General features: G+C 40.9%; 1 protein-coding gene across 2 annotated transcripts in view; it reads right to left on the reverse strand.

Annotated features, from left to right (window-relative positions):
* Window positions 1–468: 468 nt before the first annotated feature.
* The window catches only part of srcin1a (SRC kinase signaling inhibitor 1a), a 128,150-nt gene continuing 101,157 nt past the window's right edge, over window positions 469–27,461 (reverse strand). The window contains exons 14-23 of one of the 2 annotated variants that reach the window (XM_059348938.1): window positions 25,724–25,899; window positions 24,664–24,794; window positions 24,205–24,352; window positions 22,690–22,996; window positions 22,084–22,345; window positions 21,525–21,664; window positions 21,214–21,366; window positions 17,889–18,776; window positions 15,021–15,158; window positions 469–6,196 (exon numbers count right to left, since the gene is read on the reverse strand). In XM_059348938.1, coding sequence (XP_059204921.1) covers window positions 6,191–6,196; window positions 15,021–15,158; window positions 17,889–18,776; window positions 21,214–21,366; window positions 21,525–21,664; window positions 22,084–22,345; window positions 22,690–22,996; window positions 24,205–24,352; window positions 24,664–24,794; window positions 25,724–25,899 — 2,349 coding nt within the window. In that variant the 3' untranslated portion in view covers window positions 469–6,190. The remainder of the gene's footprint in view (window positions 6,197–15,020; window positions 15,159–17,888; window positions 18,777–21,213; window positions 21,367–21,524; window positions 21,665–22,083; window positions 22,346–22,689; window positions 22,997–24,204; window positions 24,353–24,663; window positions 24,795–25,723; window positions 25,900–27,461) is intronic. The other variant, XM_059348939.1, reaches the window with a different exon arrangement.

A 27,461-nucleotide genomic window follows, 5' to 3' on the forward strand; every position in this document is an offset into this window, starting at 1 on the left:
GACTTATTACAGCCACCAAATAATAATTTCCATTGGAAAAACACCAATTTAACAAAATGGTTTGTGTCTTCTTTGTCAGGTTTTAAAGTGGTGATTGGTGAATTAATTGATTGGTGACAACATATAAACACCTTCTAATGCACAACATGGGTCAAAAATGACCTTGTGCATTAGAAGAGTAGTGATAAAAAATGTTTTTTATTAAAAAAGTAAGAAATTAAAACATAAAATTAGGATGTATGATGATCAAAACCAAGTTATTTGAGGAAAACCTGCAACACTGAATGATGAAATTAATTTATTGCAAAGATATAGAATATAAAAACTTAGTCGGGTCACTTCAGACCATGTTGTGCATCAGGGTTAAGTAGGTTTAAGTAAGGGTTAAGTAAGTTTTGAATGCAGGATTTCCACCACTGCCAACAAGACATCATAAACAAGTCATTATAAAGCAAGATCAGACACCGCCACTGTACAAGAGAGCTGCACTTTATTGGACACACAATCACAGCAAGTTATGTACAAAAGAAGGCAGGTTCAACTGCCGACTGTCTTCTCACAGGAAAAACACACACATTTCTCACAGAATATCATGGCATCCACACTGATAAATTAGTATCTCCAGTATCAGTAGGCTTTTAAATTTATATATCATTATATTGTAGATCTATTTTCTGTATTATTTTTGTTCTTATATCACACTACTCTACAAATGGGAGAATCACTCTGTGGAAAGAGTACACCATCGCTGGTGATGTCTCTTATTGGGGTGCGTTCAAGCATTCTGAATCCTTCAAAACATCCAACACTCTCCTCCACTACCGTCATCTTCATCGTCACATAACATCACAGTAAGACTGAACATGCCTGTGTCACAGATAGCAAAATAATGTCTCATTCTTCATGTTTGTAAACCTCTAACACAAAACCGCTTTCTCTCTCTTTCTCGTTCTCATTTTTTTGAGAAAACACGTAGACAACATTTTATTTTTTCGACTGCACCGTGCGATTGCTTGAGACTATACATGCATTGTTTTTGTATATACCTTTGTACCCATCGTCATAGTTTATTAATAAAACATCTTCTTTTGGACATAACAATTTGTTGAACTCGCTAGGAATGACTCGGCCTATTTACAAGTCAATTTTGTTTTTCTACTTTTGATGCCAAGATTTTTGAACATCCACACATTCATGTAAAAATCTCATATACATACTATAGAATGTAGGTTCATTATAAAAAAAGATACCATGGCAAAGGAAGGGATAAAACTTTTAATTCACACAACTCCACATAATTCCCTTATTGATCCATCTTGGTGGTTTTAACAACTCCTGTGGTTTAGCTTCACTGCTACTTAAAGCCACTCAGTGCAACAGCTGGAACTGAATAAGCAACAAAATGCACTTCCACTTGTTGTAATGATTAAGAGCCTGTCGTCTTTGAATGCTTTTGCACCAACATTCACATTGCTACCACTCCTGTTCACATGCAAACATGACACAGAGGAAAATTAAAGCCGTGTAACTTACTTTTGTCAAAGCAGCAAGGCTCTATATGAAGCCTTTGGGCCCATAAACTGACCTTTCACAGTAGTTACCACAATATCTGTGTTTCTGACCAACACACTAATACCAGCTGAATCACAAATACAGGATGGGGTGAAATTTGAAAAAGAAAAAATCCACAGGTACAGAAAACAACCCCCGAAAACAAAAACAAAAATAGTAGCAAAATAAGCCCCTAAGCACAGGCACTGGTCCAGCTTCTTACACCTCAATAGTGACCCTTCACATAAGGAGGCAGAGGTGCAGACGAGCTGGACGAGCATTTTCAGGGACAAGCTTTTTTAAAAAAAATCAAAAATTACATAAAATCTAACTCACCGAAAGAAAACCCTAGAATTTAAAAATGAACTTCAGCGTATATTACAGAGGCTAACTGTTATCTATACAGATATTTTTAAACAAATATAAAAATGTTCTGCGTATGAATAAATAATCTGAGTGTGAAATGTAATATCTTTCTCAATGAATTAAAAAAGAAAAATCTGTACAAAATGGTCACTAATATATAAAACTGAAGAGATGATGACATTTTACAGTATATAATTTAATCTAGGCCTATATATATATCACACTTTTCTTCACAATTATAATATCATACACAAACATCTCACTTAGATATATTTATATATGTATATTTCTTCTATGTTTGATTTCAAGTTTGCATGAGTTTTTTCTGATTGCCAGGGGCATCCACTGTGAGTGTCTGCGAAATGCCCTCTAAGCCTCGGGCCAAGTTGAAATCACAGCCCACTAACACTTGTCTTGAAAAAAAATCATTCCAGAGAGCACTCACGCAATTCTGGGAGGTTTCATCTCAGACTTTACTTGAGGAAAGAAGCCAAGCGTGAATACTTCCTCCCCAACGCTCACCAGACGCAAATGCAGCAAATTTAACTCGGAGAGTTACGGATTTGAGTGGAACAGCATGAGTAAGTGAATTTCTTTCATTTGACTTCACTCAATATGAAACCCAGGGCTTGAACCTTCCTGGCAAAGCTACAGAGCACCCAGGGTGAGTGAGGCTTAATTCACTGTGCTGCGAGCTTGCAGTTTTGCACATTGTTGGAGCTTGGGGAGTGTTTAGTCAAATGCCACCGCTGCAACCTCACACACTCTGCATTTCAAGTGCTGTTTTCTTCTTTTATTTTCCCGCAGAAAAAAAAGGGGAACAAGCTAATTCTCGCAGCCTCTTCTTTGGGTAAAAGTGTTACTGTGTCATAGCTGCTGATCTAATGCTGTAATACAAGATCAACTGGGGATTTCTGGCAAGAACAAAGTCTTAGAGGCACTGGGAAAAACATGGTAACAGGTCCTTGCAGACAAACAGGCAGGAGTTCCACAAAGGCAAAGAGCACTGCCTGGGCAGAAGGAGTGCTAATTACATATTGCACACACTGTTATTGTTCATTATGAGGCCGATCAAACTTTGTCCTGTGATAACCTCAACAGAGTGATTTTATGTCACACCGAAGACAAAGCAAAGTGAGAGAGGCAGGGGAAATGGCTCTCTGACTGTCACACCCTTCCTCTCATCTCTTTGGGTCTTTTATATCATGAGCACTCTCGATGGAGACAAGGCAAGTCAGAGCTGGCCTTATTAAAGAAGCCATTAAACACATGTCCCCAAACTAATCCCCTCTCCTCAAGCTGCCTCCTCTTTGACACGATCCCCCTTTTGCACATGTTTTTATCTCAATGCCACAAAGAATCGATTCCATGCGGTCAATCTGGTGAACCACTGAAAAATCACTTTGTCTACGACTGTCCGTTCAACCTCATCACCTCCCCAGTGGGCAGCCTTAAGGCAATAACACAGGACAGGGAGCTTCAAGAATGGTTCCTTGTGCAGGGTTTACAGATTTAGGGAATCACTGGCAGGCCTTTGATGTGCAATAAATAGTGATAACTTCAACTACCATCACTGAGGCACACCAAAGGCCTCACATTCATAAATGTTTCAACATGCAGGTAATAAAACCAAATGAGGCAACAGCAATATTGGTAATCTAAGGATTTTAAATATGCAGGGGTGTTTTTTTCTTTCTCTGTAGCTTCGTGCTTGTCATATTTAAGTGGATTCACAAGGTCAAAATTAGAGGAAAGGGTCAAGTGTTTGAGGGGAAACTGTGCTTGCTTTATATTTCTTTACTCTCACCACAAGCCCTTTAGGGTCAAGCTGCATCTGTCGTTTCTATATATGTGCTGATTAACTTCCTTTATCTCTCAAACGCTGCACGAAAGTTGTCACAGACGTTTAAGCGCGTTCACTTCACTGCAGTGAGAGACACATTTTGTTCCTCTTCTAAGACGGTGCTATGTTTTACAAGAAGACCTGCGAATCGCTGAAAACTTTGAACGCTGCTTCCCATCAGAATAACTTTGAAGTTCAAAAAGAGACAAGTGTCCCAAAAAAAGCACTTGATCTGTCACTTTGTAGATCAGATTCCTTAAAGGGTGAAATTGTGTTCTGGTCGATATGGCATATTTTACCAGAGTGCTCTATATCAGTGGTGCAACAGATGTGACTTCAAAAATGAATCATCACACAAGATTGGCTGAAAAACTCGTAGAGTCTGTGCTTCTGCAAAACAGCTTGGCTTTACAAGTGCAGAACGTGTGACAGATTGTGTTGTATTGTTCATCACTGGGTGTGCTTGAGTCTTTGGGAAGGTTTGTGATGTCAGGTGCTAATATGCGGAGAGCAACCTGTAAGATGCTACTGAGGAAACATCCTGATTGTCATAATTAATACACATATACAGAAATTCAACATGTCTATACAATTCGCATTCTTCCCTCCTGTTTGTGTCACTGTTCCTCCTGGTTCTATTCTAAATAGAAATGTGCTGTTATATAAGACTGCTCCCTACGATGTGCTTTTGTGAGTAATTTTTAAAAATTTCCCTTAATTGTTCCTAATTTGTTTTGATGCAAGGATTTCACTCTGTAGGGATGCATATAAATATTCAAACAGAACTCAAAGTCTGACAGTGGAATGTGCACTTGCAACAAAGCGCAGGTCAAAGATTTGGGGAAGTGAGGACAATCATGTAAACTCTTTACACAGTGTGTACAAACGGAGGGGAAAATATAGCACCAGTTCAGAGTTTAAAACACAGGTGATGCAAGAAAAGCCACAAATGCCCAAAACAGTTTGAAACCACAATCATCACCTTGATCTACTTTTGTTTTTTTGTTTTTTTTCTGAGGACATTCTGCCAGGTGATGCAGGTAAGTGAGAGCAATATTATCCTGAACACACACAACTACTGGACTCACTTGGTGATTATTGCAGCTCTATTTTCTATGATAAAAGTCACAGTCTAGAAATTATGTCTACTCCACTAACAACCCTGTTGAGTGAGGGTACATATGAGACTGCTACTGTCAGTAAATCCATCCAGACCACATCAGTGTGACAACAGCAGGCAGCCGGTAGGATGGGAGGTCTGTTTGTGCGCTCTCTATCTGGCAAACTGGCAGTAGGACTGCGTGGGAGAACTGTAGAGGAACTGTGGAGCCAGATCAGAGTAGGAAACTTATTCAAGAAGAAGATTGTGACTCCATCTACAGTAGTTCTTGCCATGGAAATATGAAGACTGCATACTGGAGTGAGGCCAAAAGTAGAGAGGAAAAAAAAAGAGGAAGAAAAAGCCAAAGTCCTGAAAAAATATGACACTAAAAAAAGATTTTTCCATAATGTAGCTATTTTCTCTTTATGGTTCATGGTGCGATGGTGCTTGAATCCTCCTATGTCCTCCTCCTTTTCATCACAGAGAGTTGCCAGGGGCGAGGTCCTTATTCACATGGTCGCTGCTACCCTCCCTGCAGCTGTTGAGGCTGGAGCTACAACCGCTGGGCTTGGGAACCGCAGAAGAGGAGACGAGGGAATTTAAAGGAGAGGGAGAGGAGGGAGACAGGGAAGGAGTCGGGGTGGTGGGTGAGGAGGAAGAGGACGGGGAGCTGGCAATGGGAGTAGAAGGGGTGGACTGGCTGCTGGGAAGGGGCAAGGAGGAGGCTCTCTGCTCACGTAGAAGGCGGCGATGGCGGAGCGTGGAGGAGAGGAGCAGGGCCTCGGCACTCAGGCCGGAGGCAGACAGGCTCGCCAGGAGGGCCTTCGCTTGGCTGGGGGAGGCTGTCAGGGAGGGCATTGCTCCATCCTGGGGGTACTTCCTCAGGCCAGGAGGAAACACTGCTGCAGGAGAGGGCACTCGGCCTGAGAAAATCCCCGTTTTGATACCAGAGAGGTATGGCTCAATACTGCCACTGGTGCTGTTGGTCCCCAAGGCCTTCAGGTAGAGCGGGGACACAGAAGCGGGGAAAGGGGGAATGGAGGTTTTCAAGGATCAAAGGGAAAATCATGAGAAATTAAAGTCTTAAAATTGGCTGGGCACTGTCCCCTGCAGCTCCTTCCCTTACCATTACAGTCAAACATGCCCGTGCATGCATGCTTGCACACACGCACACACGCTCACACATATTCACAAATGCACACAGATTGGGGTTCAGTGGTAGATTTTGGATTAAACGCTGGAGATGTGAAATTAAGGGGGGTGGGGTGGTGTAGCTCTCTTGTCGGGTGAACAGGAGGAGCAGGAAGCTGCTGAAGAGGACTGGTCCCTCACTGCTGCAGGGTCACAGGTACAGTAGGTGGAGCAGGCCAAGGGTGGGGGGGTGCAGGGCGGCACGGGTTCACACATGGTGGCAGGGTGGGTAAGGTTGGCCGCAGGAACAAGTGTCAGAAGAGACATGGTGTGGAGTGGGAAGGGGGGTGGGAGGGTGAGAACAGAACACAGGAGATCGTTATTCAGGTTGATATCAGCATGTGTGGTGCAAGCCATGAGACAGGCTGCAGTCTATGCATGATGACCAAACCACTGATAAACACAGCTTTTATCATAGGGTGCAACACTAAATACACTGGTGTTGGGCACCTTCATTTTGACACATTTTAAGGATTTTACTCATTAAAATGCAAAATGTACAGATGGTTAGACAGCAACACATGTGTAATGCTAGGACGAGTCAGTAGATGGCACTGTTCCAACAGTATGAGACTTGCGGGAAGCACATTTGTCACAACATGTTTTTGTCTCTTTTGCAGGTGGAACTCAGGTGAATGCAGCTGACAGAAACAGTTTGCAAGTTTTATCTGCAGGGGGTGATGACAGTGTTGAGATAAAAGCGAGGAAAAAGCCAAACTTTGTTTTATATTGCAAACTATAAACACTTTAGGGAAGTTTTATTTACACTTTTCATAAGAAGCAACAGGAAGAGAGTTTTTCAGTGGCTCTAAAAGTTTTAAAATGTGTTAGTTTAGGGATTGTGGGGATTAGTTCTGTGTGAAAGGAGAGCAGGTGTGCTAGTCTCTGCTGCGCTGCTGGGAGGTTTTCACCTGCTCTGTTGCAGTTCCAGAGCCTGTGCTGCCAAGCGTCCCCAGAGAGCGGGGCTGTTCCTTCTGCTTGAGGAACTCCTCTCAAGCCTGGCCGACACATTTATTCTGGTCTGTGAGTGCAGCAGAGTAGATGCCCTTCATCTCACGCATACCGGTGCTGCCTGCCAAACGGCAGCCTCCCAGTGTTGGTCTTCACAAACCCCCACCTCATGCCCAGCACCTTTAACTAGCCTGTTTTACCGCCAGAAGTAATAGGAGGCCAAATGGGAAATGGATATAGGGTTTTCCGGCGTGAAAGTGATTCACATTGTCATACCCTCCTTGATCTATGCCAAAGCAAACGTGGAGAAATTGTGGCTTTGAACTGTCTGTTCTTATCCAGCACATTGATTCGATGGATCCTCACGCCTGGAATGCTCTAATTCCTCTGAGTAAAGTGAGCAGGCAGTCTGAGCACAGCGGCACAGAGCACCATCAGAAAGGCTCTGTTAATTTTAACACCCGCAATTAACATACACGGATAACATCAGAGCCTGAACTGACAAACGAGCCTGATGCTCTGCAAAAAAACATGAGCATTTATGAGGGTTTTTCGGCTCCAATAATAATGAATATTATATAGAAGCCCATTTCCACCAATGTGATAAAAAAAAAAAGAAGAACAACAACAATAACAAGTCATTATAATGAGGATATTTTTAAATAATGATTTGGTGTTGCACAATAATTACCCAGTATTTCGAAAATGATGACTTTGCATTGCAAAATAATAGAAAACTTTGGCAAAATAGCGATGCAATATCTTGAAGTAATGACTCAGTATCTCAAAAAATGACTTAATATCTCAAAATAATGATTTTGTGCCTCAAAAAATGCCAAAAAAATGTCTTAATATAATGACTTAATATTGCTTTTGCATTTTTTTTTTATATATCTAAATAATGAATCGGCATCTCAAAACAATGACCTAATATCTCAAAATAATGATTTCATGTCTCAAAATAATGACTTGGTATCTCAGATTAAAACAAAACTTTATCCAAAAAAAGTTACTTATCTCAAAATAATAGTTATAATATCTCCAAAAACTTTCTCAAAAATAATGACAGTATCTTGAGAAAGTTTGTCGTTATTTTGTGATTGTGGTGGAAATGGGCTTCCAATATATCTGGACAACATTATTTGTTGGGACATGCTAGGGAGGAATAGTCCAGGGGAAGCAAGCGATGACGCTTGAAATCTGACCGGCTAACCGAGGTGCAGAAGCTAAACTGCTCTCTCAAAAATCCCAAATTATCATTAGCTGAATTCAGCCAGCATATTTTATCATGATGGGGCAGAAAAAACTTGAATTTGGCATTGCTAAACACAGGACCAACATAAAAACAAAAAGTGGTGCCAGTGCATCTTGTTTTAGCTGACTGCAGATGGTACACAGTGATGTCTTAAAATGTTTAACTGTCCCACCAGCTGGCTTTCATGACATGTTAATGTGCACCAGCTGCCTTTTATCTGAACTTGAGGGAAATGTCATCGTCAATGTGTGGAAAATGCAACTGGAGCTAAAAAGGTATTAATACATTTAGATCTATTCACGTATTAGCTGGGGGTGGGAGGCAGAAGACCACTGAGACACTCTGAAGAGGTGTGCTCATTCCTTGAGTTCATATGCCCTAGAAATGTCAGTAATCATTAGGCCAGAGGAAACAAAAGAGAACACACCATTGGGAGCTGGAAGTAGGGTACAAGTTTGGGTTCACATTTAGGGAATTATGTCCAGGAAAGGTTTAAAAGAAGAGAAACCTTTACCTTCATCTGTGGGTAGAGCAGAGAGGTCACCCACGGTGGGCACGTCTGATTGTCAGAACAACAATAGCAGTCAATAGTGTGATCAACAGGTGTGAGAGAGAAATGAGGGTGAGGGGAACTACAATATATTATAAATAAGGCATAAATATGTGTATTCTAGAGGACAGATGGTAATTGCTCTGACTGTTTTCACACAAATATATTCTTCAGAAAATAAAAGTTTCTTAGCTGCAATAAATAGGATTTCTCTTCAATAGATCACAAGCACGATGTCAGTGAAGGGTTAAAAAAACACCAGGTGAAGTGAACATAAGAGTCGGCACAAGTTCTTAATTAGCTCTTAAAGGCGGTATGCAAATGAGCCAGCCGGGATGATAATTTGTTGAGATGAGCTGCAGATAATCAGTGCGTTTTCTTCCAGCATAGTCCCTGCTCAGCTGTTTCATTATCCCGAATCTTAAATGATAACAGCGTTTGCTCCATCCATCTGTAAGCTGAATTGTCAGGATCTGTGCTGTTTTGCTGCTTCAACATTAAAGAAATCAGGAATCTGACCGAGAAGCAGCGATTTCAAAAGCAACAGCTTGTGGAATAGCAATAACGCAAGGCTAGATTCTCAGCACCGGGCTTCAGGAAGGTTTGAATGGGGTGCTTGAATATTAGTGCTGGCATTTTCCAAGACTGCGTGGTTAACAGAGTTCACACTTTATGGAACCCCAAAGAGTTCACTAATCAATAAGTAAAGATATTATAAAATAATCATATATGTAAAATATATAAATAAATCAAGACTTTGTTAAATAATTCACGATATAATGAAAACTCAACTTATTATTTTGTGATGTTATTCCATCATTCATTCATCATAATATCAGCATTTTATTGTATCATATAATTTTTACTTCAATTTATACACATTATATATACAGATTCCGAGTGCTCTTTTATTTCACATCAGTTTTGGACAAGTTTTAGACAATTTCACTTTCATATGTCATATTCTTTCACTTTTAATGACAGTGGCATTTTGTTGCTTTGACATTGGGTTCGCTCCCTTTCCCATATGACCATACTGTTTAGTATGCCAGACAAAGATTTATTATGTCTAACAAGTCCAATATGTCAAAATAATATCAGGTTGTAGAGCTGGGCGATATGATTATATATACTGTCAAAACCGTATAAATGTTAATTGTTTAGATTTTTCTGTATTGTTTCCAATGCAATATAAAAGTAGAAAAAATAGGCTTCATCATGTCGTTATTTCATGTAAACTATTTATTTACTCATAACCAAAACACGCAAATTACTAATATATATATATATATATATATATATATATATATATATATATATATATATATATATATATATATATATGTATATGTATATATGGCTATCGATTTATGAAATTGCTTAGGAAAGAAGATTTTCGCCACACACCCAGCCCTGCCAGAAGGTCTTTCTGCATCAGGCCATCAGGCATTTCTGACCCACAGTCCTCAAAGTTCAAGGTGAAATGTTATGATGATGTCGGATGTTGCAATCTATAAAGCAAGAAGCGTCTGTGTGTGTGTGCGTGTGTGTGTGTGTGTGTGTGTCTAGGGCCTATCTCGCTGACCATTAGTCAGACTGACCTAAGATTTCGTATGTGGCTTGCACAAAGGTGTACATCCACGCCTTTTAGGGGAGCTCCACCCCTTTGTGTGATAGGCCTACACCTGGTCAGTAACCCAATACACTCTGGATTTACACCCTGACTCATCTCATCTGTAAGTCTATTTAGCCTACCTATCTTTAGGAGTTTTAAAGTGTGCTTCAAGGTTCGATTTTCCAATAATATTTGAATATCAATGTTCAATGTGTATGTGCTGGATGGTGTGTGTACCTTATGAAAAATAAGTGATTTATGGAGTTGCAGACATTGTAGTGTGGCATGTAATGTATGAATACATACTTCCTATACGGGCACTGCAGTAGTAAGTAAAAATTACTGAAAGTGAAGCGAAAGTATGATTTAGAAAGGAGCAGTCATTGCAGCTTTACCTAACAGGAGCTAACCGCCTGAAACTGAGACACGTTCAATCTGTATCCTCAAAACAGTTTGTTTTCACTAAGCTGGTGGGTGTGCAGGAGGTGTTACCCAATCAGCAGTGACGTGTATGTAAACCCACTGTGCACTGAGGTAAAACGGCTGAACCCACCTCAGGTAACAGTTTATGAGCGTGCTTGCTTAAGAAGCAGGGAGTATGTGATTGGCTGAGAGGCTAGAGGGTAGTGACAATATCACTGCCATGAAAAAAGAAACATCATTGGGGAAAATGGCAAAAAATTCATAATCATCATAATTTCATAACCAGTTATTTGTCTATTATTGAACACTTTGGGGCTCCAAACTAATTTAGATTGTGCATGTTTTTAGCAGATACTAGTAATGAGACGAGTTGGACCACACTGGTTGGCAGTCATAAATTGAGAGTGCTCTACTCTCCTAACAAACGGCCCGTGCTTGTTTTTGTATAAGCAGCCTCTCCAAACATCTACCTAACGCTGCACTAATCGTCTACTTGACCTTTCAACTACTCGCTGCACCTCATACTTCAAAATGCCACCAGATGCACTTATTGGCTCTTGTGAAAGCTGACAGTTTATTCTCTGGATTTAAGTCAGCTGGTTCTTTGTTTCTTTTTGTGGTTCGTCATGCAGTTGTGGTATGTTGCCGCCCTAAACGGCTTGGCACCGACTTCCCACGCTGACAATTAGCTTTGAGTGCGCACTGTCCCTCTGAGGATAGCGCTTTCAAACATACGGCTTCTTTTCACAATGGCTGATTTGAACAGTTTGTGGACAAAGAGTGTGCCGTGTGCGAGTGTCATAATGAAATAATGGGACTAATTTTGCTTTCATTAGACAAGTGTAGGAATCAACTCTACTCCTAAATCACAGGGAGTGATGTAGACTGATGGGGGACGAGTGAGAAAGGGAAACGGGCAGCGAGTGTAAATTGCAGAGTGCAGAAAACGGAAGAAGGAAAGAGACATAAAGAAGAGGAACCGTTAAAGACTTGATGGTGGGGAAAGAGAGCTGTCCTCTTCATATTGAATAATCTGTGATTGCCAGTGACTCAAGGGGCGATTATTACATGGCACTGCAGAGATTCCTTCCAATCTTCTCTCAGTCTGAGGCGACCAAAGCTTCATTACGTCCCCATCTCTCCAATCTCTCCCTCTCTGCCTAACACATGCATTTCTCAGCAATCTTCAAGACGAAATTTGTGTCTGAATGCTCTGTCAAATTCGGTGGTGTATGGAGGTTTAGGTTCACTCCACTGCTCCTGTTATTTTTCAAATTACAATGACATTAAGCTTTTTTTCCCCTGTGCACAGGAGTGGGGCAAAAATCTTCTCTTGGCTTTACTGGACTGACATGCTTCAACAGTTTAATTTCCTCGCCTCCAGAGGCCATTAGGCATCCTTATGTCCAATCCTTTACCTTATTATATAACGCTGAAATGTTGGCTAATTAAAACCACAAAATATGTTGAGCCAGCTATCAGGGAAACGTTTAACAACATGTGTATAGAAAGAGGCTTCAGCAGGGAGTTTCTAAAAACAAACTGAAGCCATTTTGTGTTTTTAATGCCTGTTATAAGTCAATATATCTATATATTTTTGTAGGTTTGTGTGATATATTCAATACATATTCAAAACAGGCCAAGTTTTACATTTTTTTTTTAAACCAACAGAACAGAATTCAGGTCTATTATGGTAATACATAATGCAAAGCAAAGGTGATTTATAACTTTTTAATTGGTTTAGATACTATAATTAGAGTTGCTGAAGACTTCCAGACATAAAAGCACAGTTTAGATAATTGGAGTGCTAATGCTCCACCACTGTCACCTGTCTGAGAAACGTCTCGCTGCGGGACAAAAAGTCTGCAGAAGATACTTTGATCGGTTTTGACAAACTCGTGGTAATGACGATGTCACAACAATGTCACTTTGCTTTCAAAGAATTTACAATCGTTAGCTTAACTGGATTTAAATTCACTAAATCATGGCCAAAAATGAAACATATCTTAAATATTACACGTTATGTGAAATGAAAGCTGAGGGGTGGAGTGGGGTGGGGATGTGCGGTGGAGGAGTGAATGGACATGAACAGTGATATTAAAGACACATTTACACTTGATCTGATGTGTAAAACACAGATGGGCTGCACGGCAAATCTGGAGACTCTGTCAGCTTTCTTAGGTGTGTGAAGGTACCACCACCTTTATAACAAAGCATGTTTCTATATCAAGAACAAGGTCATCAAATTTGCCTGTATATGTGAAAAAACATAAGAAACTCTGTTCCATCTTTCTTGATTTATTGCAGGCACAAATCTGCCTCTCTTCGCCCCAGTTTCAGATAGAGGGCAAAGTAAAATACATGTCTTTTTTTAACGATCATCATCTTCATTTTTATGATTTTTACACCCCTCTTCTGTTCAAGTCTTCTCTAACCCTTGTGCTCCACTAAGGACATTTTTCGACTTTCTTAATGCACATGGAATGCATTTTTGTAAGGGTGTGAGTTTTAATATTTCTTTTTATATTTAGGGAGTTCAGCCTCAGCTCATATAATAACTGGATGCAGTGGGTTTTATCAGGCATGCACAGCCCTGGGTAAAATTTTTAGTTTTTACAATTTTCCACCAGATTGAACAATTTTCTCATGCTTGCCCTGTAGGGTAAATACATACTAATTTTTTTCAACTATGGTTAATGTTATTATATTGTAGAGAACTAAAAAAAATTATGCCAAGTAAAATAAAAAAAAGGGAATAGTGGCATTATGTTAACAAATATCATGATCTTTGAAAATGAATTCATATTTGGTAATGGTGATCAGGACTGATTTTTGTTACATAAAATATTTATATAAAAAATATTCCCTACGAAAATAGAAATATTAATATATATGAAAAGATGAAAAGAATGTTGTTAATCACTGACCTATCCCAGACTGTGAAAAAAAAATCCCCTCAGTATAAAAATATTAACATTTTGTGCTTTTGTCAAAACAACAGGCAATGAAACTGGTATTTAAATATAGAAAATGAATATATATTTAGTAGTGATGATGAGGACTTAAGTTGGTTAAAACATTTAACCCATTGAAGCCTGGAAAGCGGATACACTCAAAAAAAGCAAACTGGTTGTCTGTTACCTTCTCCTTAGTCTAACATGTAGCTTCTACTAAATAAAATGATGTTTTGTGGTTGAACAGTTTTAAAACATGTAGTTTTAGCATAAAATGCAACACTTTAAAATTTACTAGAATACTTATGTTAAAACAACCTAATTAAATTGCTGAATATAATACTCTGTCTAAAAATTCTTTATTTTCTGAATAATTACTATTATGTTCATTTTCATATGATAAAGGTAATCTTTTAGGCTAAACCACTTCAACCTAACTTTGATTTGTTGGCTCAGCACAATTAATTCATGTCCTGCACTATTTTAAAAAGTAGTTGTAACTACCCTATTAAATAAAGTAACTCTTAATAACGTCATACATGTTTAAATGGCCCAAGAAAATGATCTTAGTATGTTACAATTACCCTTACAAATCTAGTTAGACTGACCCCTGGTAATTAACAGTAACGCAAATACATCATGTTGACCCGACATATTTACATTTTGTTCACTCAACAAAATTGTTTCTCGCTAAATTAAAGCATTTTATTTAGGTGAAAATTATTTCCATAATTTTATTTTGTTCTGGGAACAAGTTATTTTTTTGAGTGTACGTCGTTTTGTAGTATTTGTATAAGCTCTCAAATACTTTTTGAATTTCATTTCTATCTGCCACACAGGCTGAAAAAATCTATTATTTAGTAGAAGCGTTGTGTTGAATTTCCAGAAAAACTTCAGGTTTTAGGGGCTTATTTTAAAATGGCCCAGAGGTTTTACAGGCGTTTTAGGCCTCAATGGGTTAACAGTTCAAGTGGAAAATGATATAATTTATAGTAGTTTTTAACACAGACATTTTTATTCTCTAAGGACACATGAGCAACTTTTTTAAAGTGAAACACCAGGGCTAAATTCCTGAAAAATGGTTTTGGCCTTGGCTGACACCACTGCAAAAAGCAGCCAACACTGAGAATGTCAAGAAAATGCTGTACAGTCCATCTGCACAGGCGCCGCCAGATCAAGCGTGCATTGGCCCTGACGGAGCTAAATATAAAGACAATACCTGGTGCTGGCCCTGGATCTTCATGAACTCTTCTCTTCTGCCACTTTTAGTCTTGTCTGTGCTGTTCTGCTGCAGGTGCTTCAGTTTGGAGGCAGCCGAGGAGTGGAGGGCCTTACCAACGCTTGAACTATTCCCTCCCTAAAAGGAGAAGAGAGGAGAGAAGTGTGAATCAGACCTCTGGCTCACGGTACATGGTCATATACATTTCATTTCTCCTCTTCGGTGCTTTTAGTTTACGCATCACACACACATCAGAGACACGTCAACCCTGGACGGAGTCTGATTCTGACAAGCAAGTACGTCTCGGGAGACCAATGAGGTTTTTAAGATCAGAGCTTGTAGCTGATACAACTGAACAATCCACTTCACAGGGTTTCACCATCTATCAGTAGAAAATGACAAAGAGGAGAATATAGAAACGCAGCATCAAAACTGACGTAGCGTAGCCTCACCGCAGGATCCACGAGGCAGTGTGCTTAATGATCTTTCCCGCTGAGTTACTCCGTCGACTGTCTAATACGCACAAAAACAAATACACATTGAGGCAAATTTCCATCCAACTGTGCCTCCTCTGCACACAGAGACATTAGCTGAAAGGAAAACTAATAAAAGATTAACTGTTGTAGCTTCACAAAACCAATCTCTCTCTGCTACGGTAATTCAAGGCATAGAAACCTGCCCGTCGTCCTTCAGAGCCCGTTCTTCTCCTGAGCTGAATATTAAAACGGCAACATAAAATATACAGTATATTTAATGCTTTATTTAATGTGCTAATTAAAACCTCAAATGTAATGGGGCTTGAAAGGAGTTCGCTTGTCAGTGCGAATTGGGTGGGTACGCGAGCAAACGTTGGACAAGAGCAGGAAGAAGGGTCATGTTGAAGCGATGAACATGGTTGAAGTTGGAGTGATGAAATAACGTGTGAAGACACTGTAATCCTCAGTCGTGCCTACGGGAATGCACCCTGGCTCTACATCAGAGGGCTGAAATTCACCATGACAGTGTGACTGTCAATTACCGCCGCCCTGCCCTGAGTGGGAGGCTGCGTTCAGAGCAACAGGGAATACTATACGCAAGCTGTCAAGACACCTCGCTGAAGTGGCAGCTGACACGGGAGCACAGTGAGTCTTCTGATTATCACTAATCTTTCGTTGTGTTACGGTCAACTGAAGGTCGGTTGAAAGAAGGCTACTCGCAATGTTGGGTAATGGAGTTCAACACGTGGTCATTAGATATTAACAAGAAGTGTATTAGAAGTGATGTTTGGTGTTTGGCGGACAGATAGATTTCTCTGCTCAAACAGGCTCATGAATAGAAGGTTTGACAGTTCACAACTTCTTTTTATAGCTCAACTTTTCGTTTCATATTCAAACATTTTTACCGCCGCCTATGAGGTTAGAAAGAACTACTGGCTCGATTTTCAAATGACTTGATGGAAGAGTGTAGTGTGGGCCAAGGAAGAGCCCATACAATTTCGGAGTGGTCGAAATTATGGTGTGGAAATTATTTTTTCGCGTCTGTTTATAGGTGAAGAATTTGTGCTGTATTGATTTGTGTCGGAATAATCAGAAATAACTGGTCCCTGACTGGGAGGGTTCACTTGAAGCTGAACACTCACTTCTACTTGTAGCCTAAGTCATACTTTTACCTGGAAGTAAAGACTCAACTTGTATTTCTTTTTGTGTTCTGGAAACAGAAATTTTAACTATTGTTATGTATAATGTGATACAGTGCATAAAAAACGCCTTTAAAGTGGTAGTTCGAATTTATTGTGGTGGATTTGTATGAGGTACTTATCCATAGTTTCACGCTATATTTAGAATATTTTCACCGCTTTACCTTTCAGTCAGACAGCCCTTTCCTATGGGAAACTGAAGGGGTTTCATCCAGCTATACTTTCTTCAAAGCCACCGGATTACTTTGACAAGAACAGTCATTTCACCTCAGAGAACACGGAATTGCTGGTCTACCACTACATCAATTATTTAGTTTGTGTTATTGACTTTGGTGAATTCAAACTAAATCTTTAATATTCACACAATAACACAATGAAAAGCTTACAGATCAATGCAGTCGTAGACCAGCAACTCCCATGTTTTGCAAGGTAAAATGCTGTTTTTGTCAATGAAGTCTGGTGGCTTTGAAGATAGATAGTTGCTTCGGTTCCCCCCGTGGAAACATAAACAGGATTTCTGACAGCGAGGTAAAGTTTTGAACGTATTCTGAATATAGCACTATGCTTCCATCTTTACTGTCAGTACTCCAGTGTGCTTCTCCAACTGGGGGCGGGCCAAACGCCATCTGCTGTAGGTAATACACTGATGATTGAGGATAAGTACCTCATACAATCACACTCAGCACAACAGGTGATGTACCTTGATGATTATCATCATTATTTTGTTAAAAACTATATTCGAGGGAAAGAGAGTTGATTTAAGACAGAACAAAGATGAGTGTGACGAGTAAAGAGGAGGGAAAAGAATAGAAAATGTTATATGATATTTTTATGATCTATGCATATGTTTGCGTTGCTAGTTTGGGGTAACAAAAGGTGAAATTGGCAAGATTTACAGACAGAAAACAGATCCCAAGACAGATCAATAAAGAAACAATTAACAAGTCTAGTCTCAGCAGGAAAGCAGCTCCAGCACTAATCACACAATAGACAAGTAGTGAGGAAGTCTGTTGTCTGTCCCCTATTACATATTTTCGATTTCAAATACAATTAAATGTTGATTTAGTCAGGGAGCAGACATCAGAAGCTTGAAAGTGAAGTTCCAACCGTCACCCAGAGAGAAGCAATGAAGAAAGAAAATAGAGCATGCTGCGTCAGAGCAGCAATCTGCACAGCAGGTGCAAGCAATGAACCTGGATCGATGCTGGGTTGAAAGAGGGTGGCTTGGGTGGGACCGGTGGCTTCTTCGTCTCTGAGGTTGGACTGTTTGTCATCTGTACAGGTGTGTAGAGCTGCTCTGCAGTTGGATGGCCGCTGATTTCTATCAAGGTGTTCTCCAGCTCACGAATAGTCTCCTCCAAGCTGTCCAGCCTCCTGTAGGTGCTGTGTCGGATATCTTCTCCTGTTTTCCTCTGGCTCTTGTTGGATAGACTGTCCACAGTGATGTTTACTGATTCCTGCTGTACCTCACAAGTCTTCATTTCAGTTTTGTGCTGAAGTGTCAGCACTCTATCCCCTGTTTCTATCCCTCTCCTTAGAGCCTCCACCAGAGAGCTCCTCTGGCCAGAGTTCAGGGAGGATTTCATTCTGGGTTTGGGCACCGGCTTTGAAGACTCCATAAGGGAAAGCAGAAGCCCGTAGGCACCCCGGACTGTTTTTTCTTCTCTGAGGAGCACTAGGAGAGGCCGGTCACTCAGCTGGACCTCAGGGACTTCATTAGTCTGTGGTGAGATGGTCAGAGTGTGCAGAGCGTCTCCTACAGTCCTGCTGAGCTCCTGGGCTTCAGCGGGAGACACCACCCTCACCTCTAGCTCTGTCAACAGCAGGGAAACTACCCGGTTTAACCCCATGTCATCCTTTAAACAAGTCAGCTCTCGCTCTCTCTGAGGAGGGCTTCCTAATGAATGCCTTTGTTTCGAAAATACTGCTTCGTAGACGCTTTCATGACCAGTCTGATCACGTGACGGAGTCTCCTCTACAGGGTAATTTGCTGAATCTCTGACAGGATCCTCTGAGGCAGCAGGCGAAGCTGGTAAACACTCTGTCAACACGATGTGGGGGACCGGAGACAAGCGCCTTCCCTATAAATGAGGAAAGCACTTGAGGTTTAAATTTAAACACAATGAACTAGTCTCAGCTTCAGCACAAAATCACTGCACACTCACACAGGCAAAGGTAGGAAAAGTAAGAGTAACTTGTATGTAATGTATGTACAGATAACTTCTTCTTAACACATGTGTGGGCTCCTTACTGTTACATCTGGGTCAGTGCCATCGGAGCTGCTCCCTCTCAAGTCTAGAACATTGCAGTAAGGCACAGCTGGACAGCAACACATACTAACCAGCTCTCACACACACAAAAACACTACAACATTAACCGTACGCCCACTGCAGAGAACAAACACAATGTCCCCGGCTTTCATACTATACAACTCTATTTTTGCTTCCTAAGACAAAATGATTCATTTTTACTAGATAACACTGTGCTGGTGCCAAGTTAAACCCGCATTGATCAATACTGTCAATTTTCACATCAACTCAAATGAAGACAGATGTCTGAAGGATGCCGAAAACACAGACAACTACCACCCAAGCATAGCCACTAAAACTGTTTGAACTTAACATTTGAGCTTAATTTTATTCTTTTTTTTTTTGCTTTCCAGCACAGGTGCTGTGTGGTTAAGTGTCAAAGCTTTCATCATCAACCAAGGCAGCTGTATTACCAGCAAAGAAATCTCTGTATGATATCAGTCCATTAATAAACAACAAACAAAACAGCAATTAGCAATTATAACTCAGACTCCCAGAGCTGTGGAAAGTATGAATGTGTTGAAAATTAGCTAATTCTAGACATAATGTATTTAATTGAAAGCTGTACAAAGATGTCATATGTCAAACTGAAAACTTTTGTTTTTGTAAATATACAACCTGATTTTTTAATTTGATTAATTTTGTTTTTATTTAAGTTTTATATAGAATCCCATCTTTTTTGGAATCCGGGTTGTAGTTGCACACCTAGCATATTTAAGTCCAAACCTTTTAAACATCAAATTTAAGGATTTTTCAAGAACTTACCAGGCCCAATTTCATTCAATTCCCTATGGGATAGTTTGAGACGTCGATCAAGGGTGATTACTGTTACAACTCTGAGACGTTTTATAATGATGTGACTGTCACACTTTCTCAAAGCATTTGGGCGTCCAACCATAATGCAGCTACATGACCTATTTATGTCTATTTTCAAAATCTTTCAAGACCTTCCTTTTTTGGCCTCAATTTCACAAACTTTCAAGGATTTCAAGCCATGTTTAGTCCCGGATACTTTCCTCATGGATTAGGGTAAATGAAACCAGGGTGAATATTAATCTTACACTCATCAGCTGGCGAGAAACATAACTATTAAATAAATATTGCTCCTTGTCTGCTGGGTGTGTAAATATGCAAAAGTCTGCTAACATAACAACTTTATAATCCGCTGATATGGTGATTTATGTGTGTCAGCAGGTTTTAATGTTTTTTTCCCCCCCAATTGGCCAAAAAGGGATTAATGTAACTTCAAGTTATGTGTATCAAATAATTGCATTTTGGTACATGGTGGTTATACATGGGTATTCAGCCTCCACACCAGTTTAAATCACATAATGCAATTACAAAACTGAAGAAATTGATTACCAACAGGGATGTGGGGAAATAAGTGTGAATTCTGTATAATTTTGGTTGGGATTCTTTGGTTGGGACAGCATGTGCTCACATTAATAATTGGTGTGCAATAGTATCTGCTGAAGGGAGACTTTGTGTTTCAGCTTGCAGAGATAAGAGGAGGAGTGGATGTGGCTGCAGGCTGAGCAGCAGCTAGTGGTTTCTGTGTGTGGTTCAGGGGTGAAGAGGGAAAAAGGTCGAAGAGGGCAGCGATGCACAGCACTCAGGGTCAGCTAGTGTTACCTCAGTGCCTGGGGCCTCAGAGGGCCACAGGTCCAGTCTGCAGGGGGGTATACTGTTCCTGCTGTGAGGGCTAACGGGCAGGGAAAGGGGAGGGGGACGAGCGAGCCTGAGCGGGACTCTTTCAAACAGCTGGGGAGGGAAAAAGGAAGTTCAAAAGCTGTCAGAAATTGCAGGATTCAAAACACAAAAGCCACTAAATAACCCAAATCAGCTTTTGTTGACTGTGTGCTCCATCAAATTTCAGGCAGGCCATCCCAAACACAGTCCAAGCAGGCATTGGGATCCATCTGTCTGGCTGTGATCTGTGAGCCCTGGGTGATGATGTGTGTGACTGAGCAGTATGTGATCTTTGGGCTCTCCCAGTGCCAGGGGGCAGGGGGACATATGGCACCTGCTGCTTGAACATGTGGTAATGATGGTGAGCTTGTCTGCTCGCGAGTATGCGTGCATGCAAAAAGACCAGCAGCAGATTGCGGACGTATCATAAATAATAAAAAGAGAGCAGTTTTCCAAGTCATTGAACATCAGCCTATTGAGGATATAATCAACATAACACACAACTCATGTTTTTGTTCACCTCCAACTCTGCAGCAATTTTCTCCTCCTCTCCTTCCTCCTTGTCCCCAGAGGCAAGTGTGGGGGGTGTAGACGCAGGACGGGGGTTTTCAGACACAGTCCTCCTCAGTTTTACATGAGGCTTCTGGCTTTCAGTCTCTTCAGATTCAGTCTTCTACAATCACAAATATAAGGGAGCCTTTTAGCACATCTGAAGCCTGCAGCATCGACATTTTACTGACAAACAAAAAAATATTCCTTATTTTAATGTCTCACCCTTTACTCTATGTGATGCACATCCATATTATGACTGCATGCGTGTCTCTGTCTTACCTTTATACTTTTTCCAGGAATGAGTGGCTCTCCGCTGCGGCTGGTTACGCCTGGAGAAGACGGAAAACTGCGTCTAGGTGGTGGAGGGGGAGGAGACTTGGAGGGTTTTTCGGTGCGATATCGTGGCACTGTCAGCTCATCTGTAAAAAGGAAGTAAATCAGCCACCTTAAGGAAGGACTCACAGTTAAAGTGGCATTATAGTAACTTTAGAAACAAGCTATGAGGCATTAGTAGGCATTATTTTATCTAAAACCAGAGTGATGTAGTGCATTAATAAAATTAACTTTCTTCGAAATTCGTACAGTATCTGCAGTTTTAATGTTTTTCATATTTAATGTCAGTTTAGGGACCACATGTTCTTGAGAAAATCTAATGACCTGCGGGGCTTGTAAGAGTATTTTAAAACTAATTGGATTCATTTTAAAATGCATGATGGTTACCCTGAATAAAAAGGCTGTTTTTCTTAGCTCTTGAAAAGCTGACAGTTTAAAGAGGCAAGGTTTTTGCTTCACAATGATGCATAATAACCATGCTGACTGAAGAGGGGAACACTCTCACCAGAGCCACGCCTGGATCCTCCCTCTTTCCCAGAGAGCTTGTGCTGGGGCTTGCTGACGCGGTGCTCTGGAGTTCCTGCCCCACCTTGGGGATTCTGGGAGGATGGTGTGTTAGAGGAAGGCTTGATCTGCTTGGCAGCAAAGTCCAAGTCTGGAATAGCTTTCATTAATTCAGCCTGGGTCTCTTCCAGCAACCGGTTGATGTCTTGGGCGCTGTACTGGGTCAGACTGGCCCGCTTCTCCTCCCAGTCTCGCTCTGCTGCCTGTGAAGTGCAGAGACTGATCTAAAAACACTGCCAATGTGGTGAAGCAGGGATAACTCTGTTTGTGATATGATTTGTGATTTCCAGCAATTTCATTTTGTCTGCTTTTGAATATTATTTCTTAGTTTCTTTTGTTCAGACAAGGTAAGTAGGAGATGTTTTTACCTGACATGTTTCGACTGACAACTTCAGTCTTCTTCTGAGGTGTCAGCTGATCGCTGTGACGTGTCTTTTTTTTTTTTTTTTTTCTCCTACTTACCTTGTCTGAACAAAAGAAACTAAGAAATAAAATGATATGATTTGTGAGCAAGATAAAGGTGCAAAACATTAGAAGTAATTCCTACCAGCCGGACCTCCACGGACAAAGCTTTGTCAGCTAAAGCGCGGCGTTCCAGCTCCTCCAGGGCTTTGCCTTTGTGGGGAACAGGAGGATGATTGTCCTTGTGAGGGCCAGACAGATTCCCATGGCCACGGCTCAGGCTGGAGTGGGGGCTCCAGTTGGACAGGCTGTTGCCTCCCCCAAGGTCATTGATGGTGAGTGGAGGACTGGTGGGGATGTCAAAGTCTGAAAACTTCCGCAAGTCGTCGTTGTGCTTCGATGAAGGACTTGAGAAGTCCTCCTGCTTCTTCCACACACCCTCATTTGCTTGTCTGGGAAGACATGGAAGATGAATTAATTAACCAACTTGTTGAAATGTAACAAAAACACAAATAACCCAGGAGCTGAAGTGAAAACAATTGTTTTTGAACGCCAAAAAAACACGAAGGGTGCAAACCTCTCTCTCTCTTTTGCCCACAAAGACAAGTGAAAACATTAATTTGATAAGCTCTTTCGATCTGTGAGGTTAATTAAACCAGCAGTGAGGTGCTTTTTGGACACATGGCTGATATGGAGATAGACGACAAAATGCTGCAGGGCAAATTTAAAAGTCCAAGTCCATACTCGCTATAAAATTAAAAAAGTATTTATTCATGAAGCTGAAAAGAGCCTTCATTAGGCTTTTACACATAAAGCCAAGTGGTCACATTAATAAGAGCCACTTGAATGAACCCTTCAGGACACGTTTTTTCCCGCGTACATTATGATTTTACATTTTAAATCATCTCTCTATCTTTGCTAGTTTTAAGAGCTTCATTCTAAAACAATTAATGTTTAATGGCGGATATCTGATCTGAATTAACAGCAATATCTAATCAATTTTCTTTGATGCAAGGCCAGTCCGTCCACCATGTTTTATGAAAATCCATAGTACTCTGCTGACACACAAACAAAGAGGCAGGAAAACATAATCTCTTTGGCAGAGGTACAAATGGAAAAGCCTTCCCGGAATTGATTATGGGTACGTTTTTGTGTCAGCTAATGTCGGACATATTTCACTACGTGTCACCGAAGAACTTATTGCACAAAGGCACTTCCAGTAAAGGATGCCTTTAAACTTTCCCATCTCCAAGTCAGTGTAAGGACAAATTGTATAAACATTCAGTTACTTTAATTCCTTATTTAATTAAAGTCTCCCTCCAGACACATTTTTAAGCATGCTAAGATTAATATTTTATTTAACATGGTTTTTTCACACAAAAAGTAAAAAAAAAAAAAAAGAAGGGCATCAGGATGGCAAGCATTAGGGATAACATCAAAGAAATTCAGTTATACCTGCGTGAGCCTCAGTCAGACCCAGACTCAGATGACGTTGTGCACAAAACTAGTGACCAGCAGATGCATGAAAATGAGCGGTTGGAACCTTTTATTTGTTTATATTGTTTTCAATTTGTTAGCCAGTAACTGGCGGTGGCTGACACGATGATAGAAGTTGTGAAATATGCAATAATATTGATGTGATGCTGGAGCAAGTTCATACTTGCGCATGGTGGCGAGGGTGTCAGTTATAGTCTTGCAGCGTTTTAACAAGGCATCAAGCCTGTGCGGCTCTTCTTTCAGGAATTTGACAGCCTCCACCTCTACCCTGAGCACCACCCGCATCTTGCTCTGCAGGCCCGGGAACTGATCTGCAGGAGAAAGAAGAGAAGTAACACAGGAAACCAAGCAAGCAAGCAAATCAATTCCACTTGTCTTTCCAAAGCTTTTTGTGGTAATCAAAGAAAACATTTTTAAACTCCTGTAAATGGTCATGGAGTTTATTAAGACAATGAGCAATCTGAGACTGATTAAATGTTTGACAGACTGGCTGTGGGTGACTAAAGGATAATCAGCGCCTTGGTGAGTAATTAGTGCATTACAAACTGTCTGCCTGACTAAAAGACTTTGCTTTCTGTTTTGTGGCTGTGCACAGAATGTGAAATGCGCCAGCATGACTCACTTTTCAGCTCTGTGAGCGTTTCTCCCAGCTTTCTCAGAACCGTGGCCTTCTCCTCCAGCTCCTGCACTGTCACCATCTTGTGGTTGACAGACGACTCCTTCTGGATCTCCTCCACTGACTTCTCCAGGTCGCTGAGATGGAACAGACAGAAGGCTGAGCACCAGGGATGCCTCTGCTACACTTAACTTTTTACTGAATATTTATCTCAAAATTATGCTGTTGGGAGTTTCAGTAAAATTTCTGCCAATAAACTGTCTCTCAATCAACTGGCAGCAAGATCAACAGTCCTGGACAGCTGAACTGGAGGAGTGTGGACGGGTTTTAAAACGTTTTAAAACAACTGCGGTGAAAATGTGGATCAGAGAACCTGTACAAATGTAAATGTGTTTTGTTCTAAAGAGAGTGTGTGTCTCGTCGGGTCAGACTTATGTAATATAGATCTGCCTTAAGTTACGTAATGAACGAAAGCTCCCTGTATAATTAACCAAAATAAATTGGCCATTAGCCAGTTTGAACAAGCGACATTGATTAGCGGAAATCATCTAACAGTTCAACCAATTAGTCTGCAATGAAAATGTCGCTCAGAGTGAGATTCAGGACCTCGTCTGAGATCCAGGACTTATTACCGCAGAACATTTCCACATATGAGACAGAAGCAAGTTATCGGATTATTAAATCTCAAGGTAGCTCGCTGCTCTGCTTTTGCAGTCGCTTCAATTAGTTGCTGGACCGTCTCATACCTCAGATCTTAATAAGCATCTTGCTCTATGCCTGGCTTAATTACAGTTACAATTTCATCCTATCACTGCGTCACCCTGTGAGTCATCTAATTATAAAACAGATACAAACTTTGTCATGTAAGAAGCAATTACAAAATATGTGATAACACTCAACTTACACAAGATATCTGTCAGCTTATATATTCAACACACTGACCAAAAATCCTTCACTGGTGCTGTAGAAGAATTCATGTAATTTTCTTTTGATATCTAATATTTGAAATATTATTCACTAAAAGGTTTAGTGCGAAGACATTGCTAAGTCTTATCCTGCCACTGACTGGAGCTGCTGGATGATGAGCTCCTCCTCGTTGAGGTACTTGAGTCTCTCCTCCTCCACCAGGAGGCGCTGTCTCTGCAGAGGATCTTCCTGCTTCCTCAAGGCGTCGGCCACGCGCACGTTCAGCTCCGCTTCTGTCCGCTTCAAGAGAGTTCGCACCGAATCCTGGTTCTCCATCTGCACACACACACACACACATTCAAACACAGTGTTACAGATAACTTATATTGCTCTTACATCTGCAGGGCATTCTCGACACTCAGCGACTATTTGGGAATGAATTGTATCAATGTTAGCCTGGCTAGCCTCTTGAGAGTAGCTTGTTGAAATCTGCTATCGCTGCCATCACAGAATAACAACAGGACAACAAGTAGGAGGACTGCAGTAGCCTTAGGCTTTTCAAAACAGACCTCAGTGATATAAAAAAAAACGACATTTTGTTTCCCCCATCCTTGAGAGGGCGGTTATGGCCTCATATTTAACTCCACGACCTTTTGTGCCTTGTTATGCCAAAAGAACATTTTCCTCCACCCTTGACATGTTTTTCAGCCATTGCTTTTTAAGTCTTTACCCTTAAAAGCACTGACAGATGCAGCAAGTTGTTCCCTCTTTTGTATGTACTCCAAACAAAGAAAGCCCGGCTGCCCTGAGGAGAACCGAGCCCGTCCATGACAGGAGCACTGAGCGTGAACCCAGCACTCTCTCAAGTGTTATGAATGGAATATTCCAAGGGACTACTGCATGTAATACAACTCCCCGAGATGAAAACACCTGGTAAGCAAGAAAAATTAATAATTGATCTGCCTTATGTTCCAGGAAGTGAAGCAAGACAACAATATCACTAACAAATTACCTAGTATCCCGTATTAAAACGGCAATCATGCTGTAAACGCAGTGGGCCAAACACAAGGAATATGTATTTAAAGAATATGAAGAAATATACATACAGAACCTACATTTTTTATTTATTATATTTACTGTTTTTTTTTTAAATATCTTGAGCACTGCGCTTCTTCTCTCCCAGTTGCCTGTCTCTCCTGCACACTCCCTTTGTATAATTCATGAGGCACATGTAAAATTTAAGCCGCTGGTCACCACCATGGGCAACAATATGGGTCCAGATGCAGAGGTCACACTTGGGCGCACGTACAGGTAAACAGCAAAACTGTCCTCCCGTGATACACCGAAGTCTCGGCTATTTTTGCTCTCTGTCTCGCTGCTTAGCCCTTGTGACTGCTGCCAGGGAACAAATAACAGCACTGCACGCCCGTCATCTGTCACTCCCATTACTCCTTCTTTCTCCCCCCCCCCACACGCAGCTTGAATCCTCTTCTCCGTTGCTGAAAGCATTTAGCTCATCATCGCTTCCTGCGGTAACCATGGCATCGCTGGCATCAGAGATAAATGGAATAGATGAGGGCCTCGTCTCCACATTTCTGTTAACCCTCCTTTGTGGCATTTCATCTGATTCTGCATCCATCATGACATTCTGTGTCTCTGCCACGTGAACTGAGCTTTTATCTTCCACTCATTCCATTTCATTATTAATCCTCAAAAGGTAGAATGCCCTCAATGTGTCATGCAGTACAGTCATGTGAACCTGCAGGTGTTATTTACTGGAGGTATTGTATTGAAGTGAAGATCAAATAAACATCAAAGCCACTGCTCCTGCATACAGTACGTGTGTATTGAGATGTTGTATACATTTGACATCATAAACAGCTGAATGTAGAAAATAG

Source organism: Centropristis striata, chromosome 13, assembly GCF_030273125.1.
Source record: "Centropristis striata isolate RG_2023a ecotype Rhode Island chromosome 13, C.striata_1.0, whole genome shotgun sequence".
In the NCBI taxonomy this organism is placed as follows: Eukaryota; Metazoa; Chordata; class Actinopteri; order Perciformes; family Serranidae; genus Centropristis; species Centropristis striata.